Below are 23351 nucleotides of genomic sequence, written 5' to 3'. Positions count from 1 at the left end.
AATTTCAGATTGACATACAGCTGATTTTAACCGCTTTCCACAAAGTAAAATGCCGTGCTATAACTATTCTTTCCATTACATTACTGAAATGTGAAGTTAGCCAAGTGTCACTAGCGTAAATTTTGCCTGCGCAATATTAAATGCACCCTCTACGTGACTCCGCCCTCCAATTCAATTACAGCCAATACAGTGACGAGAGTGACGAAATGAAATTCAATGTGTGTTACGTCAAGGGCACGGTCAGCCTATTGGCTGGCCCGGGCGGGGGGGCCTTAGTCGCGCTTGGATTGGAGGAGGTGAGCTGGCAATCAGGTGACGTGCACTGCCAAGCGTCAAGGACCGTGGGTGGTAGGCGACGGAGTGAAGCGAGCGCGTCCAGGGATGACTCTCAAATCGACCGGTGGTCGTTTCTACAGCACTCGGTGCTGCGTTTTCTGCCATGTCCGAACCGGGACCATCGTCCTCGGGGCTTGGTACATGGTAAGTGTGCTGGCGAGAGGGGCGGGGGAGAGGGTTACGGATCCGGGATGAAGTAGGCGGGCGGCTGCTGTTCCGGCATCTCGGCCTGTGCTCTGTGAGGGTAAACTTGTTTGTGAAGTTGAAGGGTAACGGGTGGGGGAATAGAAAAAGAAGTGGGGTAACCTGCATTTCTTTAATGGCCATTCTTCCGTACTGTTTCGTTTCTTCTCGAGCATGACTAGGAATTTGTTCCCAATCTCTAAATTATCCCCTTCGGACATGGCTTCAAGAGCCTGTCGTTTTGCTGTGATTATGTCTCAGTTCCTTGGCTTTTTTTTCTCTGGGGGAGAATTGTTTGGGAATGCCCACATCTGGGCGGGTCAGAATCTGACACCCCTTAGAGCCCATATCACTCTGAGTATGTCCGAGACTTTTCCAGTCTTTCAAGAGCTCACTGTCCCTGTTCTGTATGATAGAATTGTGCCTATTGTGAATTCGCGAGTCATATATTGTAATTAACCGTGGAATCGCTTGGAGTTGGACTCTCTACTGCTTCTGCATTCTTTGTAACGACTTTCCCATTGTGCTTTTAAAAGGTTCACGTCCACGTCTTGCTTTTGTGACAAGCAGAAGTTTTATTGTGGTGTTGCTTTCACCTTTGGCAACACATTCCTACTTTAACATTATGGAAGTGTTTAAGACCATAAGACATTATTAAGTCATCTGGCCCATCGAGTCTGCTCTGCCATTCAATCATGGCTGATCCTATTTATTCTCCTCAACCCCAGTTCCCAGCCTTCTCCTTGTAACCTTTGAAGTCATGTCCGATCAAGAACCTATCAATCACTACCTTAAATACATCCAACCACCTGGCCTCCACAGCTGCATGTGGCAACAAATTCCACAAATTCACCACCCTTTGGCTAAAGAAATTTATCCAAATCTGTTTTGAAAGAGCACCCCTCTATCCTGAAGCTGTGCCCTCTTGTCCTAGACTCTCCCACCATGGGAAACATCCTTTCCACGTGTACTCTGAATAAACCTTTCAACATTTGAAAGGTTTCAATGTGATTCCCAACCCCACATCCTTCTGAGTTCCATTGAGTACAGACCCAGAGCCAACAAACATTCCTTTATGATAACCCTTTCATTCCTGGAATCATCCTTGTGAACTTCCTCTGGACCCTCTCCAATGCCAGCACCTTTCTTAAGATATGCCCAAAGCTGTTCACAATACTCAAGGTGAGGCCTCCCAAGTGCCTTTAACTCTTTATATTGTTTGATTTTTCTGCTATATGTTGCTGCTTATTTCTTCTGTCATTCAGTAATAGTATGGCTGACCTCTTCACTTTACAGCACTAATCCCACATCTCTTCATTCCATGAATGCTGAAAAAAAATCCATGCTTTAAATATTATGGAAGCTGAACTTCCACAACTCACCTTAGAAAAAGAATTCCATAGATTCTCACTGGATAAAGAAATTTATTCTTAGATTGCCACTGCCTTTATAGTAGGCACTGAATCTGGAAGAAATTGTATCTTCACATCTACCAGTCAGGTTCTTACAAATTTTATCTCTTTCAATCTGATTATTTGATTCTTTTAAAACCTAGAGATTTATTGGCCTACCTTGCTTAGATGACTACTACTCTGTGACAGATCTATCATCCCACAAATCAACTCATTGAAAATTAGCTGCAACTCTCTGTATCGTGAGCACATCCTTCAGTAGGGAAATTCGACTTGTATCCCGCATTTCAGAATTGGTTTCACTGAGCATCTTTGTGATTGAAGTAAGGCATCACTGTTCCTGTTCTCAAATTCACCTGCAATACAAACTATTACAATAAAGCACCATTGTTTACAGTAGTTACTTGCTGATTGAGCATTCAGGATCTGATTGACGTGTATTTTTTTGCATTCTTTGATAATGTTCTGGAGTAATACATTTCTGTTGAAGTTTGAATGTACAATGCTATATACTTTTGTACAATTAGTATTTAAATTAACATTGTGCCCTTATTCTGAGAATATCACTTGGTTGCCATAGGAAAGGTAATTTCATCTTCCTTTCGTAGGCTGTGCTGGCATCAAATCATTTTCATCTGTACAGCTTGCCATCCACATTTAGACTTCAAGGTAATGCCTCTGTTATTTAGGTGGCCACAGATTTGTATCTCAAACTGGAACTTAAGTTTTACCAATGTCCTTGGAGAAATAGTCCTAACTTTAGGAGCACAAATTAGATCCCCTAAGAAGAGCATTTAAAATGTAAATAATTAACTGCTGTTTTTTAAAAAAAGTTAGTGAACTGTATATATAGAGTACCAGACACATTTTTAAACCTGAATTTGAGCATCAGTAGTTTTTCTTCATATTCCTCTTGATATAAAATGCACATTCTGCTCTACATCAAGATCCAAGTATTTTTTAGAACTTGCTCCTTGCAATATGGGACGATCTGTGAGTTGATTTTTCAGAAGTAGATGTCATAGTCATGATTCAGTGATATCTGTAGAAGACTTTCGGAGTTGTATACTTTGATAATAAATGAAACTTTGAACTGAAGGTTTAAATTTGCAGTCCGATGTAGTGTCGTTATGTGGAAATTTTGCCAATGTTAACTTGATAAGTGTTGTATATTTTCCACCCATTTATGTAGAGTTTTTTGATTGCCTTCATGTTGAAATCGATGTTTTTGTTCTTAAATTTAGTAGCTTCATACATTGCACTATATGCTGTTGCCTAATGTAAATCCATGCATTCGCTTTATTGGTAAATGACTTTTAATGGATACTTGTAAGCCAAGTGTTTTTTGAATGTATTTTGCATTTGTGTTTACATTTTTGAATAGGTGGTGAATTTGCTGATGGGCATTTTGCTGACTGTGGCAGTAACTCACCCTGGAAGGGTACCCCCACTGGACCTACAGTATGAAGTTATTGGAAACTACTATTCCTCAGATAGAGTGACAGGTATGAAAAATATTAACTTTTTCTCTTGTATCAGCACACATCTGTTTTTAATGCTTTATTGTTGAAATGCAGTGAGTTTTCCTTTTTGCTAAAGTGTTGATTGTAATCCTTTTCCATGTGACCAAACAGAATGTACTGCTGCTGCAAAACAACAAATGTCACAACAAGTGCCAGCGATATGAAATCAGATTTTGATTAAAAATGCATTTTTTTCCAGGTATATATTCTCGTAGGTAGATGTGCTTTAGGATAGAGATAATGAACACTTGGTCTTAACCTTTAGTGGAAAAAAAATCCACATCTTGTTACACGTGGTGGTGGTAGAGCCAAAAGTGCTCTAATTTCTGCATGAGTTGATTTTGAGTGACACTCATTTCCTTTTCTTTGAACTTGCACTCCAGGGAAGTTAGTTCCCCTTTTTTTTGCAGTTTAGTTCCCTATCAACTTGCTAAACTGTAGCAACTACAATCTAAATAGTTGTCACAGTTTAGTTATTTTAATTCCCATATCATGTCTATAGTCCAGATCAGATCTGAAGCTTTTTTAGGTGATGTGTAACTTCCTCTTTTGTTATTGTAGCTCTCTTGAGATAAACTGTTTTGAAGTGTAAACACTACTGCAATTTAGGATCAGCTGCATTCTGCAAGCAGTATAATGATGGTGTTATGTTTGTTTATGCTGCATGTTCGTTTGCATCAGTCAGTTTTATTATTACTGGCAAGTGTTGCGAAATTTGTTAGCTTAACAGCAGTACAATACAATACAATACATAATATAGAAAGTATAAATCAATTACAGTAAGTATGTATTGAATAGGTTAAAAATAGTGCATAAGCAGAATTTTTTTTAAAAATGAGATAGTATTCATGGGTTCAATGTCCTTTTAGGAATTGTATGGTGGGGAGGAAGAAGCTGTTCCTGATTTGCTGAGTGTGTGCATTCAAGCTTCTGTACCTCCTCCCTAACAGTAAAAATGAGGAAGTGGCACACTCTGGGTGATGGGCTCCTTAATAATGGACGTCATTTTTCTGAGGCATCACTCCTTGATGATGTCCTGGATACTATGGGGTCTAGTACCCAAGATGGTGCTGATCAATTTTACAACTTTCTGTAGCTTTTGTTCCGGTGCAGTATCACCACTCTTTCCCCCCCACCACCCCCCCATACCAGACAGCCTGTCAGAATGCTCTCCACAGTACATCTATAGAAGTTTGAGTGTTTTTAGTTGACAAACCAAATCTCTTCAAACTCTAATGAAATATAGCTGCTGTTGTGCCTTTTTTTATAGTTGCATCAATATGTTGGGCCCAGGTTAGATCCTCAGAGATCTTGACACCCAAGAACTTGAAATTGCTCTCTCTCAGCTTCTGATTCCTGATCCATTAGGATGCATGTGACCTCTTGATGCACAATGAGATGTGATGCTGAGGTTTACTCTATCCTTTGTGATGGACTAGCCATCGGTATAGCATCTCATTTGAATTATGACACCTCCAACAATGAAGTTAATACCATTCCATCCTACACTTTTTCTCATCTCTGAAGAAAAGTTTAAGCTCTTAAACATAATTTACATAGCAGCTGCATCAGTAATTGTCTCAAAATTAAGAGTTTAAACCAGTGTTTTATTATTCCTGTTTGTCAGAACTCAAGACAAATAGTTGGCAATTTAAAAAATTGTGTGGCCTCCGTTGGTTGTGGTCGACCATGGGTACTGCGCCTCTGGTAGTCACTGGGGGTGGCTTCACCAGGGCGCAAGCCAGGGCAGATGATATGGAGATCCATCTGTTGCCCATGCAGTGGGACCCCCCCCCCACCCTCACCGGCCCATGCTGATGACAGGACCAAAGGAACAACAAAGGGGTCGATACAGTTTGGTGCTGGGTACAGCAGTCAGCCACCTTCGGGACTCTGACTCTGGACTTTTCCCCGGGGTTTACTTCCAAAGCCTTTCCTGTGAGCGGGTATAGCCATAAGGCAGCGGAGGTTTGAAATCAGAGATTTCCCTCTCCTAGATGAGCTACCATCTGTGGTTAACGAGCCCCATTGCCTGGGGGCGTCAGTGGTGCACCTTTGCCCCTTCTCCTGTCAGTGAGAACAGCTCCGCCGGGCATAAGAACTATGCCACACGTGAAGGCCAGGAGTTGGACTTGGTTGTCAGAGGCTGTTTGAGACGCACGACATGAAGAGCATTTGTTTAGCAACGGGAGCTCGTCCCCACTACCACCCTTCGACTATGACTACCTTTGGAGCAATCTTAAAAATTATGCTGTTGTTAACTGTGTGCACTCTGGACAGACAGACTTACTTTATTGATCCTGAGGAAAATTGGGTTTTGTTACAGTCACACCAACCAAGAATAGTGTAGAGATCTAAACAATATAAAACCATAAATAATTAAATAATAATAAGTAAATTATGACAAGTGGAAATAAGTCCAGGACCAGCCTATTGGCTCAGGGTGTCTGACCCTCCGAGAGAGGAGTTGTAAAGTTTGATGGCCATTAAAGACTAAGGACCATATAAAGTAAACAGAGGTTGAAGTAGTAGGGTGGAATGGTAAAGGCACTTTGACCTTGTGTATGTCAGCCACTATATAGAAAACATGATTACTTCGCTTTTCAGCTGGGTAAGCCATCCAGCTAATACACAATATGATCCCAATACCACTGATTTTAGTCTAAATCTGGTGTTTCCACTTAAATGCAATTGCCTGGCAAAAGTCCTGCATTTGTATGTGCCATTTACAGTATCTTGAAAATATTCAGTGCCCATAACTATTTTCACATTTTACTGTCTCATTTTCTAACTAAAACATATTGAAGTAGGCTGCATTACTGTCTGATTTGGGTAGGGGTGCTACTTCACAAGATTGAAAAAAGCTACAGAAAGTTGTAAAACTAGTCAGCTCTGTCTTGGATACTGGCCTCTTTAGTATCTAGGACATCTTCAAGGAGCGGTGCTTCAGAAAGGCGGCGTCTCTTATCAAGGACCCTACCACCCTGGACATGCCCTCTTCTCATTGTCACTGTCAGGAAAGAGGTATAGAAGCCTGAAGGCACACTCAGCGACTCAGGAACAATTTCTGCCATCCAATTCCTAAATGGACATTGAACACTGCCGCTAAGTTAACAAATTTAACTACGTATGGTGGTGGTATTAAACCTGATTCTGATTACTTTGGGCTAATCTACAAAACTCTGAGCATCATGTCAAATCAAAATAAAAAAATTCCATTACCTGTCACCAGTTTACTAAAAATTAAAAACCAAAATTGTGAGGCTGAAGTATTCATCCTCTTTGTAATTACTAAGCTAGCAATATTATCTTACCAACTCACCCAATCTATTGATGTAGATCACTTATTTGTTTTCAGTGAATTCTTTGGAATAAACACCCACTCTCTAAGTCCAACACTTTTAACAGCAAATCAAAATGAAGACAAGAGGGCATTCAAGACAAGTCAGGAAAATGATAATAGAGAAACACCAATCTTGGGAAGGGTACAATACCATATCAAAGGCACTGAACATACCTCGGAGCTTAGTGCAGTCTATCTCGAAAAAGTAGAAAAATATGAAATGGCAGGCGCAGTGCCTAGGCCAGGCCATTCCTTTAAACTTAGTCACTGGAGAAGAGTGGCACTTGCAAGAGAGGTTACTGTGACACCAACATTCACTCTGAGTGAGTTGCACAAGTAGTGGCTGCAACTAGAGATAAATCACAACCTCTAAAGCCTTGCATAAAAAGGGGATTTATGGAAGAGTGGCAAGGAAGAAGCCCTGGCTTAAAAAAAGGTATATGCTTGACTGTCAAGACTTAGTGTAAATTTAATACTGTGCCTCAGTCAGGTAACACCATACCACCTGTAAAGTATGGTGGAGGTTGCATCATGCTATGCAGATACTTTTCAGCAGCAGGGACTGGAAGTCTAGTCAGGATTGATGGGAAGATGAATGCTACTAAATACAGAGAGATCCTGGATAAAAACCTGCTAGCCTCTGTCTGAAAGCTTAAACTGGGGAGGAAGTTTATCTTTCAGCAGGACAATAACCCAACACACTCTGCTAGGACAACCATGGAGTGGCTTCAGAAGAAGAAAATTGAGGTCCTTGCTGCCCAGTCCTGACCTTGATCTGATCAAACATCTGTGGCAAGATCTTAAGATTACTGTCTACTGCCACTCGCCAACTACCCTGGCACAGCTTGAGCAATTTTGCATGGAGGAATGGGCAAATCATGTTTCATGTACAAAGGAAATGGAGACTTATCCAAAAAGACTACTGGCTGTAATATCTATGAGAGGTGGTTCCACTAAGTACTGAGCAAAGGTGAATGAATACTTTGAACTGCTGACTTTTAAGATTTTGAATTTTTAGTTTTTCGTGCTTTACAATTTTCCCTGTTTTTAGTCTCTACAGTGGGGGGGGGGGGGGAAGAGCATGTGATTCACACACAAAAACTCTCAGCTAAATTGATCAAAATCCCTGGTTGTGATACTCCTTTGTGAACAAAGGGTTGGGGGCTGAATACTTTTACAAAGCACAGTCTGCAGAATAGCAATGCTGAAGTATTATGCTTTTGATGCACACTTAAGAATTCCTCAAAGGCAAAATTTATTTTATAAATCGCAAGTGAATTCTTTGGGCGAAAATGATGTGAATAATTGTCTCGACTAACTAAGTGGATAACTTTGGGGTCAAAGCCATTTGGAAAATATATTTCTATGATCTGGACAAATTATTTATTTTGGAAGTTATGCATAGACTGGGTGTATAATTTAGTGAATGAATTACAAGATTTGTAGAGGTAGATCTTTGCAGTAATTAAGGAGTTAGCCCAGGTAATACACACAATGCTGGTGGAACACAGCAGGCCAGGCAGCATCTATAAGGAGAAGCGCTGTCGACATTTTGGGCCGAGACCCTTCGTCAGGACTAACTGAAAGGAAAGATAGTAAGAGATTTGAAAGTGGGAGGGGGAAATGCGAAATGATAGGAGAAGACCAGAGGGGGTGGGGTGAAGCTGAGAGCCAGAAAGGTGATTGGCAAAAGGGATACAGAGCTGGAGAAGGGAAAGGATCATGGGACAGGAGGCCTAGGGAGAAAGAATGGTGCTTCCCTCCCCCTTTCTTTCTCCCTAGGTCTCCCGTTCCATGATCCTTTCCCTTCTCCAGCTCTGTATCCCTTTTGCCAATCGCCTTTCCGGCTCTCAGCTTCACCCCACCACCTCCGGCCTTCTCCTATCATTTTGCATTTTCCCTTCCCCCTCCTACTTTCAAATCTCTTGCTGTCTTTCCTTTCAGTTAGTCCTGACGAAGGGTCTCGGCCCAAAACGTCGACAGTGCTTGTCCTTATAGATGCTGCCTGGCCTGTGTGTTGCTTGAATTTCCAGCATTGGCAGATTTCCTTGTGTTAGCCCAGGTAATTATAGATTTTAATGTTGGCACTGCTAGTTAGTCTTGATTTCTTCTCAGCATACTCATTTTCCTTTTTGGATAATTTTTAAGTAGAAGAAGGTAAACATCATTACTGTAGTTGGTCTCGGTCAATTGGTTCCCAAATGTCGCAAGTTGTGGTAGCATAGTGGTTAGCGTAACACTTTACAGCACTTGCTATAAGATTGGGGTTTAGTTCCTGCTGCTGTCTATAAGGAGTTTGTATGTTCTCCCCACAATTGAAAGTTTTTACTCCCACATTCAGAAGATTAGTAAGCTGTAAGCAGGCTATGTTGCTGGATTAAGTATGGTAGCATTTCCAGACTGTCTCCCACCATATCTTCAATGCAAATGACACATTTGACTGTTTCAGTGTTTTGATGTACGTGTGGTTTTTAATGGCTTTGCAGTCAGAATATTGTGCAGTAAAAGAGAAACTCTGTCCATCTGTGTATTTTTTTGTTTTTAAAGCTTGTAGCCTAGCTTGATTTTTTTTTCTTTTTGTCAAAGCTATCTAACAGTGGTGTTTAAATATTGCTATAACCCTTCAATTTGCATTTTGTTATCACATTTGAATGATACAAAGTTCAAATGACCAACCTGGCAGCTTTTCAAATTATTTCCTGCTGGCCAGATATATTTAATATTTTGAATAAGTACTCTGAATTTGTTTCATTATATTTTTAATTTTCTTTTTGTTTAGAAAATGCTTGTGTTGGGTTTACCATCTCTCTTTTGATGTTTACTATCAGTGCCATGTTGGTGTATGGCGCTATTACTGTAAGTATTCTAAGGCTAAGTTTTTGTCCAAATAAAAACACTTTATCATTGTTTTAATTGCAGATTCTTCTGACCTTTACTTTTTCCTTTTAATCCAGCATCGTGGAGGATGGCTGATTCCATTCTTCTGCTACTTGTTGTTCAATTTTGCTCTGTCTTGCCTTGTTGCCATCAGCTCTCTCACCTATGTACCCAGGATCAAGGATTATATTGACCAATTGGTAAGATTTGGAACTCGTTAAATGTATATTATTGTTACAAGAAGCTCGGCAGAACATGCTCTCTCCTTGACATTGTGGGAGGTGCAAAAAAAAAATAGCCACCAGGACCCATTACAGAAGCTGCTGAGCAAGCCTCCAGTTGACTATGGATCAAGAGGGGTGACCAGTGATGCTGGGACCCAATCAATCCCGACTGGGTTGTCTGATTGTCTGATGTTTGAAAGATCCGAAACACTTGTTGACCACAGAACATCACTATTATGTGTCCCAGTGGATCCTAGGATGTATCGCACCATTGTCAGATATAACTTGTGATCTAACCAGTGCAAATATTACCAACCACATCTATGATTTAAGTAGTTCTGTTTCCCTGTTTTAAAATGTTTAAGTAAGATTAAGTATAGGCTGCTTAGCTTTGTAAAGTAGAAATTTATTTTCCAAATTATTAATATTGCTTTGAGAAAATAACATTAGTTTGCACTAATTAAACTGGGAGATGATTTAAGTTGTTGCATGCTTCAGATACTCTAAATTGCCCAAAATCCAACTTTCATTCCATTACTTGTGTGGTAGAGCATTACCTTTTCAAATTACTTTTTGTTCTATGGATTGGTTTTTGCCTGCTTTTTTTTCTTGGTGATTGTTATTTTTGAGTTTAACTGGCGTAGATTATTTTATTTTTAACTATACCGACCCCAAATTTAGTTAGATGAAAATAAACTAAATCTTATTAACCACAGGTTGCCACTATTAATTTTGTTTTTGAATTAAACACCAAAGTAGAAGCTAGATTCTAGAAAATAGAATCAGCACTCCACTTTTAGAAATGATTTTATTTATTCCTATCATGTTAAGTATGCAAACCTCTTCTGAAATAAGTTTTTATTTGATTGCGTTTGACTGCTACAGTTTGCATCACCCTTCAGGATGTCCCAAATCACTTTACAGCCATTAGATACTTTGAAAATATTGATGTTATAATTTTAAAGTGTATTTAATTTGATTACAGGAGTATTGTATTAACATGAATTGTTTCAGTGATTGGTTAAAATTATTTATATTGCTCATATTATAGGTAGATTTTTTTTGACTATGCCATGGAAAATTTGTTTTTAATACACATTAATGGTACAGCTTTAAGTAAAAGTGATCTAGCCTTTGCAGCATCTAATTTTAAGTTATATTTTATAGCCGGATTTTCCTTACAAGGATGACCTCCTTGCTTTGGACTCAAGTTGTCTCCTGCTAATGGTTCTGCTTATCTTTACCATTGTCATAACTGTTAAGGTAAGCCAGCAGAAGCAGAACTATAGTAAAGTACAATGTCATATTTCATTAAACATGAAAATTCAAAACAATTTACATAGAATAGATTGTTTTAAACAAAGCTGTTAAATACAAGCTTTGGGAAGAGAATGCTAGTCTGTGGTGCTTTTCAATTTAAGGTCTGCCTTAATCACAATATATTGCTTGTTCTGTAATTACAAGACATTGTAATATATAATGAAGAAACCTACACAGTTTGACCAATTGTAAAACATTGCTAAATTAAGAGTGGAATTGTATGCTTGTCAATATATTTCAGCTATTTCGTGGTCATCAGATCTGTGCCAACTCTTGTGTTTATGTCAGTCTTTTTCCCCCACTTACTCTTCTTTCATGCCCTTCAGTACACTCTTCCCCTGATTCTCCTGCTTCTCCCCTCCCCCCCACAACCAACTCTAGCAATAGCTATTTAACCTAACCAGAACCATCGCACCAAGAAGAGGCTCATACAGTCATGAGGAGCACATGCATATTCCACATACAACTGCAGTGTTTGAGAATTAATCTGGACCACTAGGTCTTTGCAGGAGTGTCACTAACTGTGGACCTATTTTTGATGCACTTCATCAGCTTTGTGTCTTCCAGGGAGACCTATCTTTAATCAGTTTTCTTTCTTATTATTCCAAAATATAAAATGACATCTGAAAATATGCAAGTGCTAGAAATTCACTGAAAGGTTGTAGATTAAAACATAGATTCTGTTCCTCTCTCCACAGAAGCTACCTGACTTGCTGAGACATTCCCTTACTATATAAGAATATGACTAGTTTTGACATTCATCCTCTCCACTGCCTTCAGCAGTTCAATTTCATGGAAGTCCACTTTTATTTAGTTGGCCTTTGAGTTACATTTTTAATGTTGCATTAACCTGTCTGTTTATCTAATTGTTGATTGAGGGGGGAGAAAAGTATTTATGGGCTAAAGATCAGTTCTGTGTTATGTCATTACATGATCTTATTTGGACTTTATCTAGGTTTTACTCTATTAAACAGAATGCCTCCTGGGTACTTTTGTTATATCTTACAGGCTTACTTCATAAACTGTGTCTGGAACTGCTACAAGTACATCAACAATAGGAACACGCCTGAGATAGCTGTGTATCCAGCTTTTGAAACACCCATTCAGGTATGCAGATTTACACCAAAGAATGGGGGAAATTGTTACAGTAACTTCATGTCCCTTTCACTTGTCAACTAGATTTTTTTTCCAATGTTAATGCAATATTCAGAGGCCAAGAAAGCAGGCCATCTTAGTTGTCATGCATATGATAGTTATTTTATAAAACTGTTGACAGTTTGCAAAATATACTAGGATTTGTTCAACATCTTTCTTGCTTGAAGACTCTTTTGGTGGGGGAAGAAAATCTCAGCTAAGATACAGTGCTTCAGGCGACTGTGTCTTATTAACTCGGCTATAGGCTAGGAAAGAAAGTCATTAGAGTTTCCACTTGGCACATTTCTGGTATCACTTAGTAGTTTGTACTTTTTGGTTCTTAATTGTGCATAAATTGGTTGTTTGAGGCTAGATATCGAAAAGACAGTCATTGAAATTGGGCTTTTCAAAAGTTGACTTCAAGATAAAGTAGAGTGGGAGTAATTGCTAGTTTCTCTCAGTAGTCATTTTGGACTTTGGAATCAAGAAACAGTTCCTGAGATTTGCAAATGGTATCAAATGGGTGTGGATAGCTGACTGCGGCATGTTAGGTGTATACAGATAAACCTAACGGGTAAATGAAACACCTGAGATTCACACCTTTTTCACAGTTCTAAGTTCAAATTTAATTTTGTCTTGTCTTCTTCTGTACTTTTTTGTGTACTTTGCTGACTTTCTGGCAAAAAACTTGAAATGCTAACATTAATAGTCAGTTCCCTCAATGTTTCAATCATCTTTACATCATTTTGAGTGTAACCCAGCCCTGGTTGTTCATTATTGATTGGATATTTAGTGTACTTCAACTTTCTAGATTTTAATCCTTTGTTCAAATTATTGAATTTTAGTATCAGAGAATGTATACTCTATACAACCTGAAATTCTTGCTCTTCACAGACATTCATGAAAAAGAGAACCTCAAATGACAGAAAAGCTTTAGAACCCCAGAGCCCCTCTTTCCCTCTCCCATGACAAGCAGCAGCAAAGCATCAACTTCCTCTCACACATTTCTCATTGCACATCAGCCCCAGTCTTATCGTTACAAGCATCAACTTCCTCTCTCACATTTCTCATTGCACATCAGCCCCAGTCTTATCATTATAAGATTTGCTAAACTTGTTAATTTGACAAGTCTTCCTGCCTGGGTTTTGTTCTTTATCGGCCATTGTTTTATCTGGTGAGACTTGGGAGAACTGATGCTGGAATCTGGAACAAGAAGCAAACTGCTGGGGGAATTCAGCAGGTCAGACAGCATCTGTAAAGGGAACAGGACAGATAACATGTAAAATGCTTATCTACCTACTGTTATAAGAACAATTTTATATAGTATTTTTTAGAATTTAACATACTCAGTAAATGCAATTTAATTGTGAAGTTTAATTTAAAACATGAAAGTAAAGGTTTTTCTGATATTGTTGCATGTTATTTGGAATCTTGAGTATGATTACAGCATTTTCTTACTGGGATATGTTCTGGTTTGGAACCAATTGAATCTGCTAATCAAGATCAATTTAGGATTCCGACACAGTGATTTACTTTGTTTCCAAACCAGATTTCAAAACTTTAGATGGCTGTACATTATTTATTTTGAAGCATTTCCTTTTTCCGTTTGTTGGTTTTATTTGTGATTCCAATGAATAAATTGTTAACTCAGCTGTTTATACCTATAGTGAACAGTATTTGTTGACTTACAATGTAATCTTGTCAATCATGAAAGCACATCAATTGTACAAAAACTAGTTGTCAAGCGACATAGTGATCTCAGAATGAAATGGGTTATTTCATAGAAGCATGCGTTTGTTTTGGTCAATGATTGTCTTCAGCCTATGTATAGAAAATATAACTAAATATTTAATAGTCTAGAATGCAACCTAGAAAGAGCTTGCTGCTTTAAAAAATATATATATATTTTTGTAACTCTTTCCCTTTGGTTATTGGGTGGCTTTTAAGTTGTAATTCTGAATTGTGTTATTGGCTGTTTTGGGCAGTTCAGGCCAATACTATAGTTTGTTGAATGGTGTGCATTGAAATATTTCTCTTTTAAAACAGTAAGGTTCAGTATTTAAAAGTAAATTAAGTCACTATGACACCATGTGTTTATGAGAAGTACTAGTGTCAATATTCCATTTTGGTGCATGTTGTAGAGGATTCTGCTCCACTGTTTCTCTTCACCTGTATAGTTATTTCATTCGACTGTTTACTACAGCAAGATGGCTAGGAATCAAATCCTCTTTAAGATCATAGCAATAGCATTGTTTCAAGCAACAGTTCTGAGTATTACACAATACCAATACCAAATGTTCTTCATAACTGTCTGTAAAAGACTCTGCAGTTCACTCCTCTGCCATCTTGGAATCCAGGAAGGGTGGGGGGTGGTGCCGCAGAGAATTAAGGTCAAGGACCTGTCAGGACCAATGCTTAAGATCTAACAAGTACTAGTTTGTGGCAAAAAGGGTGATGAATAAAAGGTTTCGTCAATGATATAGTGGAAATAAGGTGTCAAATGGAGTACAACTTCTCCATTTTGTAAAAAAACATTTAACATAAATAGCATCACCCAGATCATTAGAGACATCAGAACTGTGGGATACAAGCTCTAATCCAGAATTTAGAAGCTCTGTGTGCAAGTACAAGAAATAAAAATGCTGTATGATGTTGTGTTCCTTGTGATGGAAATTTGAATACAAGAATACAAAAAATTTGCCATCTACATTACATTTCATTTCTAGAGGTATAGAGTATAAGAGCTGGGATGTGATTTTGACGCTCTATAAGGTACTCGTGAGACCACACTTCTAGACATTCTAACACTAAAATTAGTGTTTCTAATCTAAACACTAGATTAGATTGCCATCTAATGTAGGACCTGCCTACATTAGGTCCTTTTATGTCCTGCCTTATTCAAGTGCCTGTCTAAATGCCTCTGAAAGATAGTGATTCCAATACTACTTCTGGCAGTCAGTTTCAGAATGTCAGTCATTTTCTTAAAAATAAATAAGACTTACTTTCATTTATTTTTAAATTCCTACCTCTCTCCATAGTTTTGATACCACCTCCATGGAGGAAGATTAACTATTTCTCCTGTCTAAGCCTCTAATTTTATTACTTCTATCATTTTTCCCTCAGCCTCTAAACCCTGCTTATCTGATCTTGCTCCAGAACTAAAGTCATCCATTCAAGGAGGCGGCAGTGTGCATCAGTTCTGCGCCCACTCCGGCATGCAATCACCTCTTCCAATGATATGGTGTCCAGAACTGCACACACTCCAAGTGTAGTCTCACTAGTGTTTATATAACACTAGTTAAACCTCGTACATGGCAAATGCCACTGTCACTAGTTAGACTTCCAACAGGAAGAACCATTTTCCACCACTAACTTCTGCTTCCAATTACCAAGCCAATTTTGGCATGAACCGGCTTGTCTTGGATTCCATGTGCCTTAATCTTCTGGACCAGCCCCCTATGGGACCTCATTGCATACCTTCCTATAGTTCATATAAGCAATGTATACTTAGCAGCCTTTATCTGTTTCTATAGTTACCACCTCAAAAAAACTTGGACTATTACAACAGGATTTTCCTTTCACTAAACCATGCTATTTCTGATCAGCCTCTGCCTTTCATAAATTATCCCTTGGATTATTCATGAGATTCTGCAGATGATGGAAATCCAGAGCAACACATACAAAATTCATCAGGTCAGGCAGCATCTATGGAAAGGGATAAAGAGCTGACAGTTTTGGCAATAAGACCATTAGATATAGAAGCAGATGTAGGCCATTCAGCCCATTGAGTCTGCTCTGCCATTCAATAATGGGCAGATCCATTTATTCCAGTCATCCCCATACTCTTTGATGCCCTGGCTAATCAAGAACCTATCTATCTCTGCCTTAAATGCACCCAATGACTTGGCCACCACAGCCATTTGTGGCAACAAATTCCACAGATTTACCACCCTCTGACCAAAGTAATTTCTCCACATTTCTGTTCTAAATGGACATCCTTCAAGTTGTGCCCTCTTGTTCTAGACTCCCAACCATGGGAACTAACTTTGCCATATCTAATCTGTTTAGGCCTTTTAACATTCTGAATGGTTTCTATGAGATTCCCCCCCCCCCCCCCCCCCCCACCTTCTGGACTCCAGGGCTCCGGGGAATATAGCCCAAGAGCAGCATTCATTTCTAGAGGTATAGAATATAAGAGCCAGGATGCGATTTTGACGCTCTATAAGGCATTCGTAAGACCACACTTGGAATAGTGTGTGCAGTTTTGGGCTCCTTATTTTGGTGGTGTAGCCTGTCCTGGCTTTTCTTGGCTAAAAGCCAACCTCCCAGTACTTTGCTTATGGCAGAAATTTGCAAACAGCTCTTTTGGGGCCCCAGTTATTTTCAATTCTGGCAAAGCTTGTCTAGAAGTTTGTATGCTCTTCCTGTGAGCATGTTGGTTTCTTCCAGGTGCTCTGGTTTGCATCTGCAGTCAAAGATGTGCCAGTTAGTAGGTTAATTGGTCATTACCTGTTCCATGCTTCATCTCTAGATAGACAGGCGGACTGGACCGGACCACAATTTCAGCTTCTCAATGCATTCTACATGTGCTCTGTTCTTTGGATGAAAATAGTTTACGTACGTCACCACTCCAGTCGTCAGACCAATTACTGCGACATTTTGCTTATAACCTTCTCCAAAGGATGTGTCCTTAATGTATTTTGATTTTTATTTGCATCAATCATGTTGGAAGGTGACAAAATAATTTTCTACAAAACTGATTCTCCAGTCCTGAGACTAGTACTAGTAATTTTTTTCTGTATGTTCTTTAGAATAAGAAAGTATGTCATGCCATGTTAATGTCTTTTTAGATCTACATGTGGACCAAGTTCCCCTGTATACTTGGGTTTATTCTTCATTCCTCGATTGTTCTCCCCAAATGCACCCTTTATATTTTAATTTAATTTTCATCTACCTAATTAAAGATAATTGTCTGTTCTACATTCTGTGTAATGTAGATTTTCTTGTGCGAGGGCATGACTTAAGATTTTATTGATATGCAAATACCCTGTTGTTGTACCTTCTACTTGAGTCTGAGAGTGAAGTAACTCCTGTTTCTTTTTCACTGCTACTAGATGTTTAAGTACTGTTGTACTTTTTGCCATGGTACAATTGCTAAATTAAGTGTACTTTTAGTTTTTTTTGTTGAAATGGTACAGCTCTAACATTTGTTTTGACAATTTGTTTTCAGTATGTGCTGCCAACCTATGAAATGGCTATGAAGATGCCAGAAAAAGAACCTCCACCTCCATACATGCCTGCTTGAACATAATGTAAATCAAAACAAAATGAGTGTCTTTTCTTAAATTTGAACTTTGTTATCTTGCATTTAAGCTTTGATACTTTGTAACAGCAATACTGTGTTTGGGTAAATTCTTGAGTACCTAGGAGATTATATTTTGTATGTAAACATGATTAAAACTCAAACCTTTATCAATTACTTTTAAACTATTTCTTGTTAATTAGTTGAGTGAATGTGTTTGCTCCTTCTGCTTTAGAACAATATTTTCATTTGAATTGCCCTTCATTTAAAAATTGGCTAGGATTTAACTTGTAACTGAGTGGTAAGTTGATTGCTTTAAGGAATGTCGACGACCAAGCCTGTCATTAATTTGAAACTTAATCCTTTTGAACTACATGCTTTTGCTGGGAGATGGTGCAGAACTTGAAATTGCAGTACTTGATTTCTGCCACTGGAGGTTCCAAGTGATCCATTATTAAACCTCCAGAGGCAGAAACCATGTGACTGCAGAGTATATTTCCCCTGATCTGTCCAACTTTTTGTGGGCTGTAGATTTCAACAGTTGGTTGATTGTCTATTTGCAACAAGAATATGTGCTGTTGAATGAATGAGTCAAATATATTTGTCTTGTCCTCTCAAATTGATTTAAGATTCTTTTTGGTATAATTTGGATCCTTTTTCAGTGTGAGGAAATAAAGACTTGTTGTTTTCTGCATTATATAGCAGATGAAGTCTGAACAGTTTCATTTCAATAGTTGGTTTTGTTTTGATTTACAACAATTAATATGTAGTTATGTTTCACTTAAAGTTGATGATTTATAGAACTGATTGTATCTCCACATACCTAATGAACAGGTTGATTTTGGAATAAAATGTAATTTGATATACAGGACCATAATTTAGAAGCATGAGCCCTTTCTTGACCTCACCCAGTAGAAAGTATTTGGGTCAGGAAGGGGTTCATGAAGATGAATAAACAATTCTTATTTATTAGTTGCATTACATTTTACCATGTATTCTGGCTGAACCTCTTCAGTTTGATCTGCAAAAGTTTTCAAGAACTTAGAACAATACAACACCGGGACAGACTAAATGGCCCACAGTGTTATGCTGAACCAGCTAAAATGAGAATTAAAGATGCCCAAACATTAATCCTTCCTACCTACACAATGTCTATATCCCTCAATCCTCCTTACCTCCATGTGCCTATCTAAACATCTCTTAAAAGCCTCAAATGTATTTGCTTCTACCACTATACCAGGCAGCACATTAAAGACATCCACCAAAAATAAGTTGGTGGAAAAAGTAAAAAAAAATAGTACATACCCCTCACATCAGCATTGAACTAGTCCCACTCATCTTTAATGCATGCCCTCTGGTATTAAATATTTCTAGTGGAAATCAGATGCTCTCTGCCCCCTCTATCTATGCCTCTTATAAGCTTGTAAACCTCTATCAGATCTCTTCTCAGCTACCGACAGTCCAAAACAACAACCCAAGTTTATCCAGCTTCTCATGATAGCACATACCCTCTAAACCAGGCAGCATCCTCTTTTGCACCCTCTCCAAAGGATCAACATCTTTCCTATAGTGGAGCAATCAGAACTGTATGCAATACTCCAAAAAGTGGCCTAACCGGAGTTTCATAAAGTTATAAAATAACCTCTGACTTTTGAACTCTGTGCCTCAACTAATAAAAACAAGCATTCCATAAGCCTTAGCCACTTTCAAGGAGCAATAGACTTTGATTCCCAAGATCTCTCTGCTCAGCAATGCGTTTAACTGTGTACTGTCATCTTGCGTTTGCCCTGTTATGGTGCAACACCTCACATTCATCTGCATTAAACTCCATCTGCAATTTCTCTGCCCATATCTGTAAATGATCTATATTACATTGTATTCTTTGCCAGTCTTCTGCACTATCCACAACTCCACTAATCTTGGTATCATCTGCAAGCTTACTCACACACCCATCTACATTTTAATCCAGGGCGTTTATATACAACACAAACAGAAGTCCCTGAACAGATCCCTGCAGAACAGCAGCTCGAGTAAGTCACTTCAACGACTACCCTCCGTTTATGCCCAAGCCAGTACTGAATTGAACCTGGTAATTTGCTGCAGATCCCATGCATCTCAATCTTCTGGAATAGCCCCCCATGATGAAGGGTCTCGGCCTGAACTGTTGACAGCTCGTTTCAACGTATGACACCATCCTGGTGTTTCGTTTGCAGTCTCAGAATCTCCTTTCTCTCCCCTTAACCTTCGAGTCTCCTGTAATTACCCTACCCTGTCGAGCCTCAGAACTGGCCACCGTGCCACCTGCCTGGCTGCTGCTGATGTAATCCAGTGGGTCATTCCCCCACTCACCCACAGTGGTATACATGTTGCTGAAGGGAATTCACTATCTTATGCCTTCCCCATAGTACAAATCTGATTCTGTGTGTTCAGATTAAAACAAGTGATACTTAGTGGCATCGCAACTTATTTGATCAGAGGTTTTACAGAAGAATGATAGAAGCAATGGGTATAGATGTGAATGCAAACAGGGTTTTTCCACTGAGGCTAGGGGAGAAGAAAACCAGAGGACGTGGGTGAAGGGGAAAAAGTTTAAAGGGAACGGTGGGGGGGGGGGATTTCTTCACACAGAGTTGTGGGAGTGTGGAATGATCTGCCAGATGAAGTTGTAAATATGGGCTCAACATTTAAGAAAAACTTGGACAGGTACATGGATGAGAGAGAGGTGTATGGAGGGATATGGTGCAGGTCAGTGGGACTAGGCTGAAAAATGGTTTGGCACAGCCACAAAGGGCCAAAAGGCCTGTTTCTGTGCTGTAATGTTCTATGGTTCTGTGAAACTGGGAAAATGCTTAAGAGTAAAGTTTATTGAGAAGCAAAGCTCTCTTGGGCACAGAAATGGGGAGGGGCGAGCTTATGGAGTGATTTAACCACCAAGGATATTTAAAGCCAGAATGGTTCAGTGAACGGAAGTGACATGAACGTGGCTTGGATTGTCATTCAAGTTCAGATTAAAGTTCTGTCCCGCACCTTTGGGCTATTACTTCTGTAGAGCAGCTTCACGAGGTAACTATTTCTGTGGGTTTGGAGAATTCTGTGTAAGTTTTTCCATAGAGTCATATGGCATGCAAACAGGCCTTTTGGCACAGAGTCTGCATAACCAATTAAACATTCATTTACACCCTGTGTTTTATTCTCCCTACTTTCCCATTAACCCATCAGGTTCTACCATTCAGCCTGCTCACTAGCAGAAGGTTATACAGTGGCAATTAACCTATTAACATGTGTCTTTGAGATGTGATGGGCAACTCGAGTTCTAATTTTCCTAAGAAACATGGTTTCCTAAGAGTATTTTAAAATCATTACTGATTGTGTCTAACAAAGATGATGCTCTATACCATAGACAGGAGTTATACAAAAGACAAACTGGTGAGATTCAATAGTTTTTGGTTGATTGTCACATGCTAAGTGTGTCTCAGTGGCTTTCATATTTGATTTCTGTAACTTTAGTAGAACAATGAAACCCTAACCCCAGTTGATTCAGCTGTAATGCCCCTTAGTTTATGCAAGTTCCAGTAAACTTCTGATTAGACTGATTAGTGGTCAGGAACAGGAACCCCAGATTAATTTTCAGTCTCTAGTTCAAAGGTACAACATCCATTGCTAGTATCCCGCTGAATGAGCCCAAAATAGCGGATAATGGGAATAAAATCAGAAGGCTTTAAATCTGTGGCTGACATATGCTGTATATTAGCATGTAGGCAAGGCCAATAGATTACTGTATCTGAAATAAATAAAGTTTCCTCAGGGGATTCAGGTGGTTGTGCTAACATTGTGATAAAGTAATTTCTATGCAGTGCTGAGGGAACACTCCTGTTAATGTGTATTTTAAGAGTTTTTAGAAGTCATCGAGCAAAACAATGTATATTTGCTGTTACTAGACAGCCTTATTTTTATTCCCTGTTGAAAATCATTATTGTTTAAATGGTTCAAACTTAGCAATTTTTAATAATTCTTTTCATTTCACAGGAAGACAAAGCCTATTCATCTTCCCAGTTTGCTGATCTCTGGTGGAACCTCCTGAACAATTTGCATACATTCACTGACACTGAATTGGTCATGGACTTAGATCCATGGATTTAGATTGAAGAGGAAGAACACATTAAAAGCTGACGTTATTCCTCACTTGATGTGTCAGTTCTAATCTCTGAAATCATTTCACCCCACTAATGTTTTATTCCAAGAGGGAAATATTCCTGATTTGGTTGTTTGTTTTGTGAGGAAGAGTATATAAACTCTGTTTCAGTGGGCCCAACAGTGCTATAGTCCATTTGTGAGAATTGTTTAGTGACCTGATATATTCCCTTCTGATATAGCTCATCCATTTTAATCCACAATCTTTGGATCACAAATCACTGTATGAAGGATCTAGGCTTTATATAAAAAAAAACATGTTCAAACAAAAAGTAGCTCTTTATGTTGACTTTAAAATATAATGACCTAGCATGTATCTGCATTTACAGCAACATTTTTGAGTGCAATACTATTACACTCTAGGCTGAGCCTTATTGTACTGGAAAAGGGTCAAGACGTGACATGCAAAGATCTTCAATGTTATCAAGAGGTCTTATCAAATTTATCTACAGAGATCTTCAAATTTATCAAGAATTTGATAGGTATGTTTTGGGAGGAGCTAAGAAGTGGTAATAAATAAAATGACTAATTATTGATTGAATAATTGTCAGTTCCATTGAAAATTACCCAGAGCAAATGAAAAATGATACTGCTACAATTAGTGGTGAGATAGTTTGGATTCATTTAAAGAAAAGCTAACTAGATATTGAGTGAGAAAAAAGAGAAATGCAGAAGGGAAGATAACTGTGCAAAATATTTAGGGCCAACTGGCCTGTTTCTATTTGAAGTAATGTGTGAGTCTGATTATAGCACTATCTTTGCAGCTGCTACCCTAAAACACATTCAAAATGAGTTCATTAATTTATCCCAAAGCTTGGGGAAGAGGGGCAATGAGTGGATTCACAAATCACAGAGCTACATTTTCATATGATTTACTACAAAAGAATTTAGCAATAATTTCTCAAAACAGATGCATGATTTCTGTTGTGAGATTATCCCACTCATATGGCTTAAAATACTATTCTGGGGTTTTTAATTCAGATTGATTGTTATAATTGGTTTCAGAAAAAGGATTGCATTTTATGAATGATACTGTTGTGGAAAATTGTTCACTCACTCTTGTCATTCATTGATCCCATCAGAAAGAGAAGTCACCCAGAAAGTAAAATAATTTAAAAGTTTGGATCCTTCTGAACCCCAAAGTAATTTATAAAGGGAATACTAATTTAAGTTATAATGATATTGTGGTGGGAAATGGATCACTCACTCTTGCCTAATCACAGGATAATTTACAATAACCAATTAACCTCCTAACCAGTACATCTTTGGACTATGGGAGAAAACCAGAGCACCGGGAGGAAATCCATGCACACGCAGGAAAGGATGTACAAACTTGCTTCCAGAGGCTGTCGGAATTGAACTGCAAAGCTCCTGTGACCCTATTGTCATAGCGTCATGCTAACTACTATCGTAACGTCCAATTGTGGATGAGCTATGGGGAAAACAATCTGGTCAGTGGAAGTTAAAACTGGAATATTGGACGATCACTGCTGGTTTTTAATATAA

At 38.7% G+C, this 23351-nt stretch overlaps 1 protein-coding gene across 1 annotated transcript; it reads left to right on the top strand.

The window, feature by feature from the left end:
* The first annotated feature begins 307 nt into the window (after positions 1-307).
* Positions 308-21836, top strand: laptm4a (lysosomal protein transmembrane 4 alpha). The gene is made up of 8 exons (XM_059981784.1): positions 308-480; positions 3316-3436; positions 9577-9653; positions 9752-9874; positions 11066-11161; positions 12227-12325; positions 17583-17664; positions 21681-21836. Exons 1-7 carry the CDS (start codon positions 382-384, stop codon positions 17655-17657), a joined length of 690 nt encoding a protein of 229 aa, XP_059837767.1. The 5' UTR covers positions 308-381; the 3' UTR covers positions 17658-17664; positions 21681-21836.
* The last annotated feature ends 1515 nt before the right edge of the window (positions 21837-23351 follow it).

The sequence above is a fragment of the Hypanus sabinus genome, chromosome 10 (genome assembly GCF_030144855.1).
Source record: "Hypanus sabinus isolate sHypSab1 chromosome 10, sHypSab1.hap1, whole genome shotgun sequence".
NCBI lineage: Eukaryota > Metazoa > Chordata > Chondrichthyes > Myliobatiformes > Dasyatidae > Hypanus > Hypanus sabinus.
The sequence above is the reverse complement of the archived record's forward strand: the minus strand, read 5'-3'. Positions and strand labels throughout refer to the sequence as shown.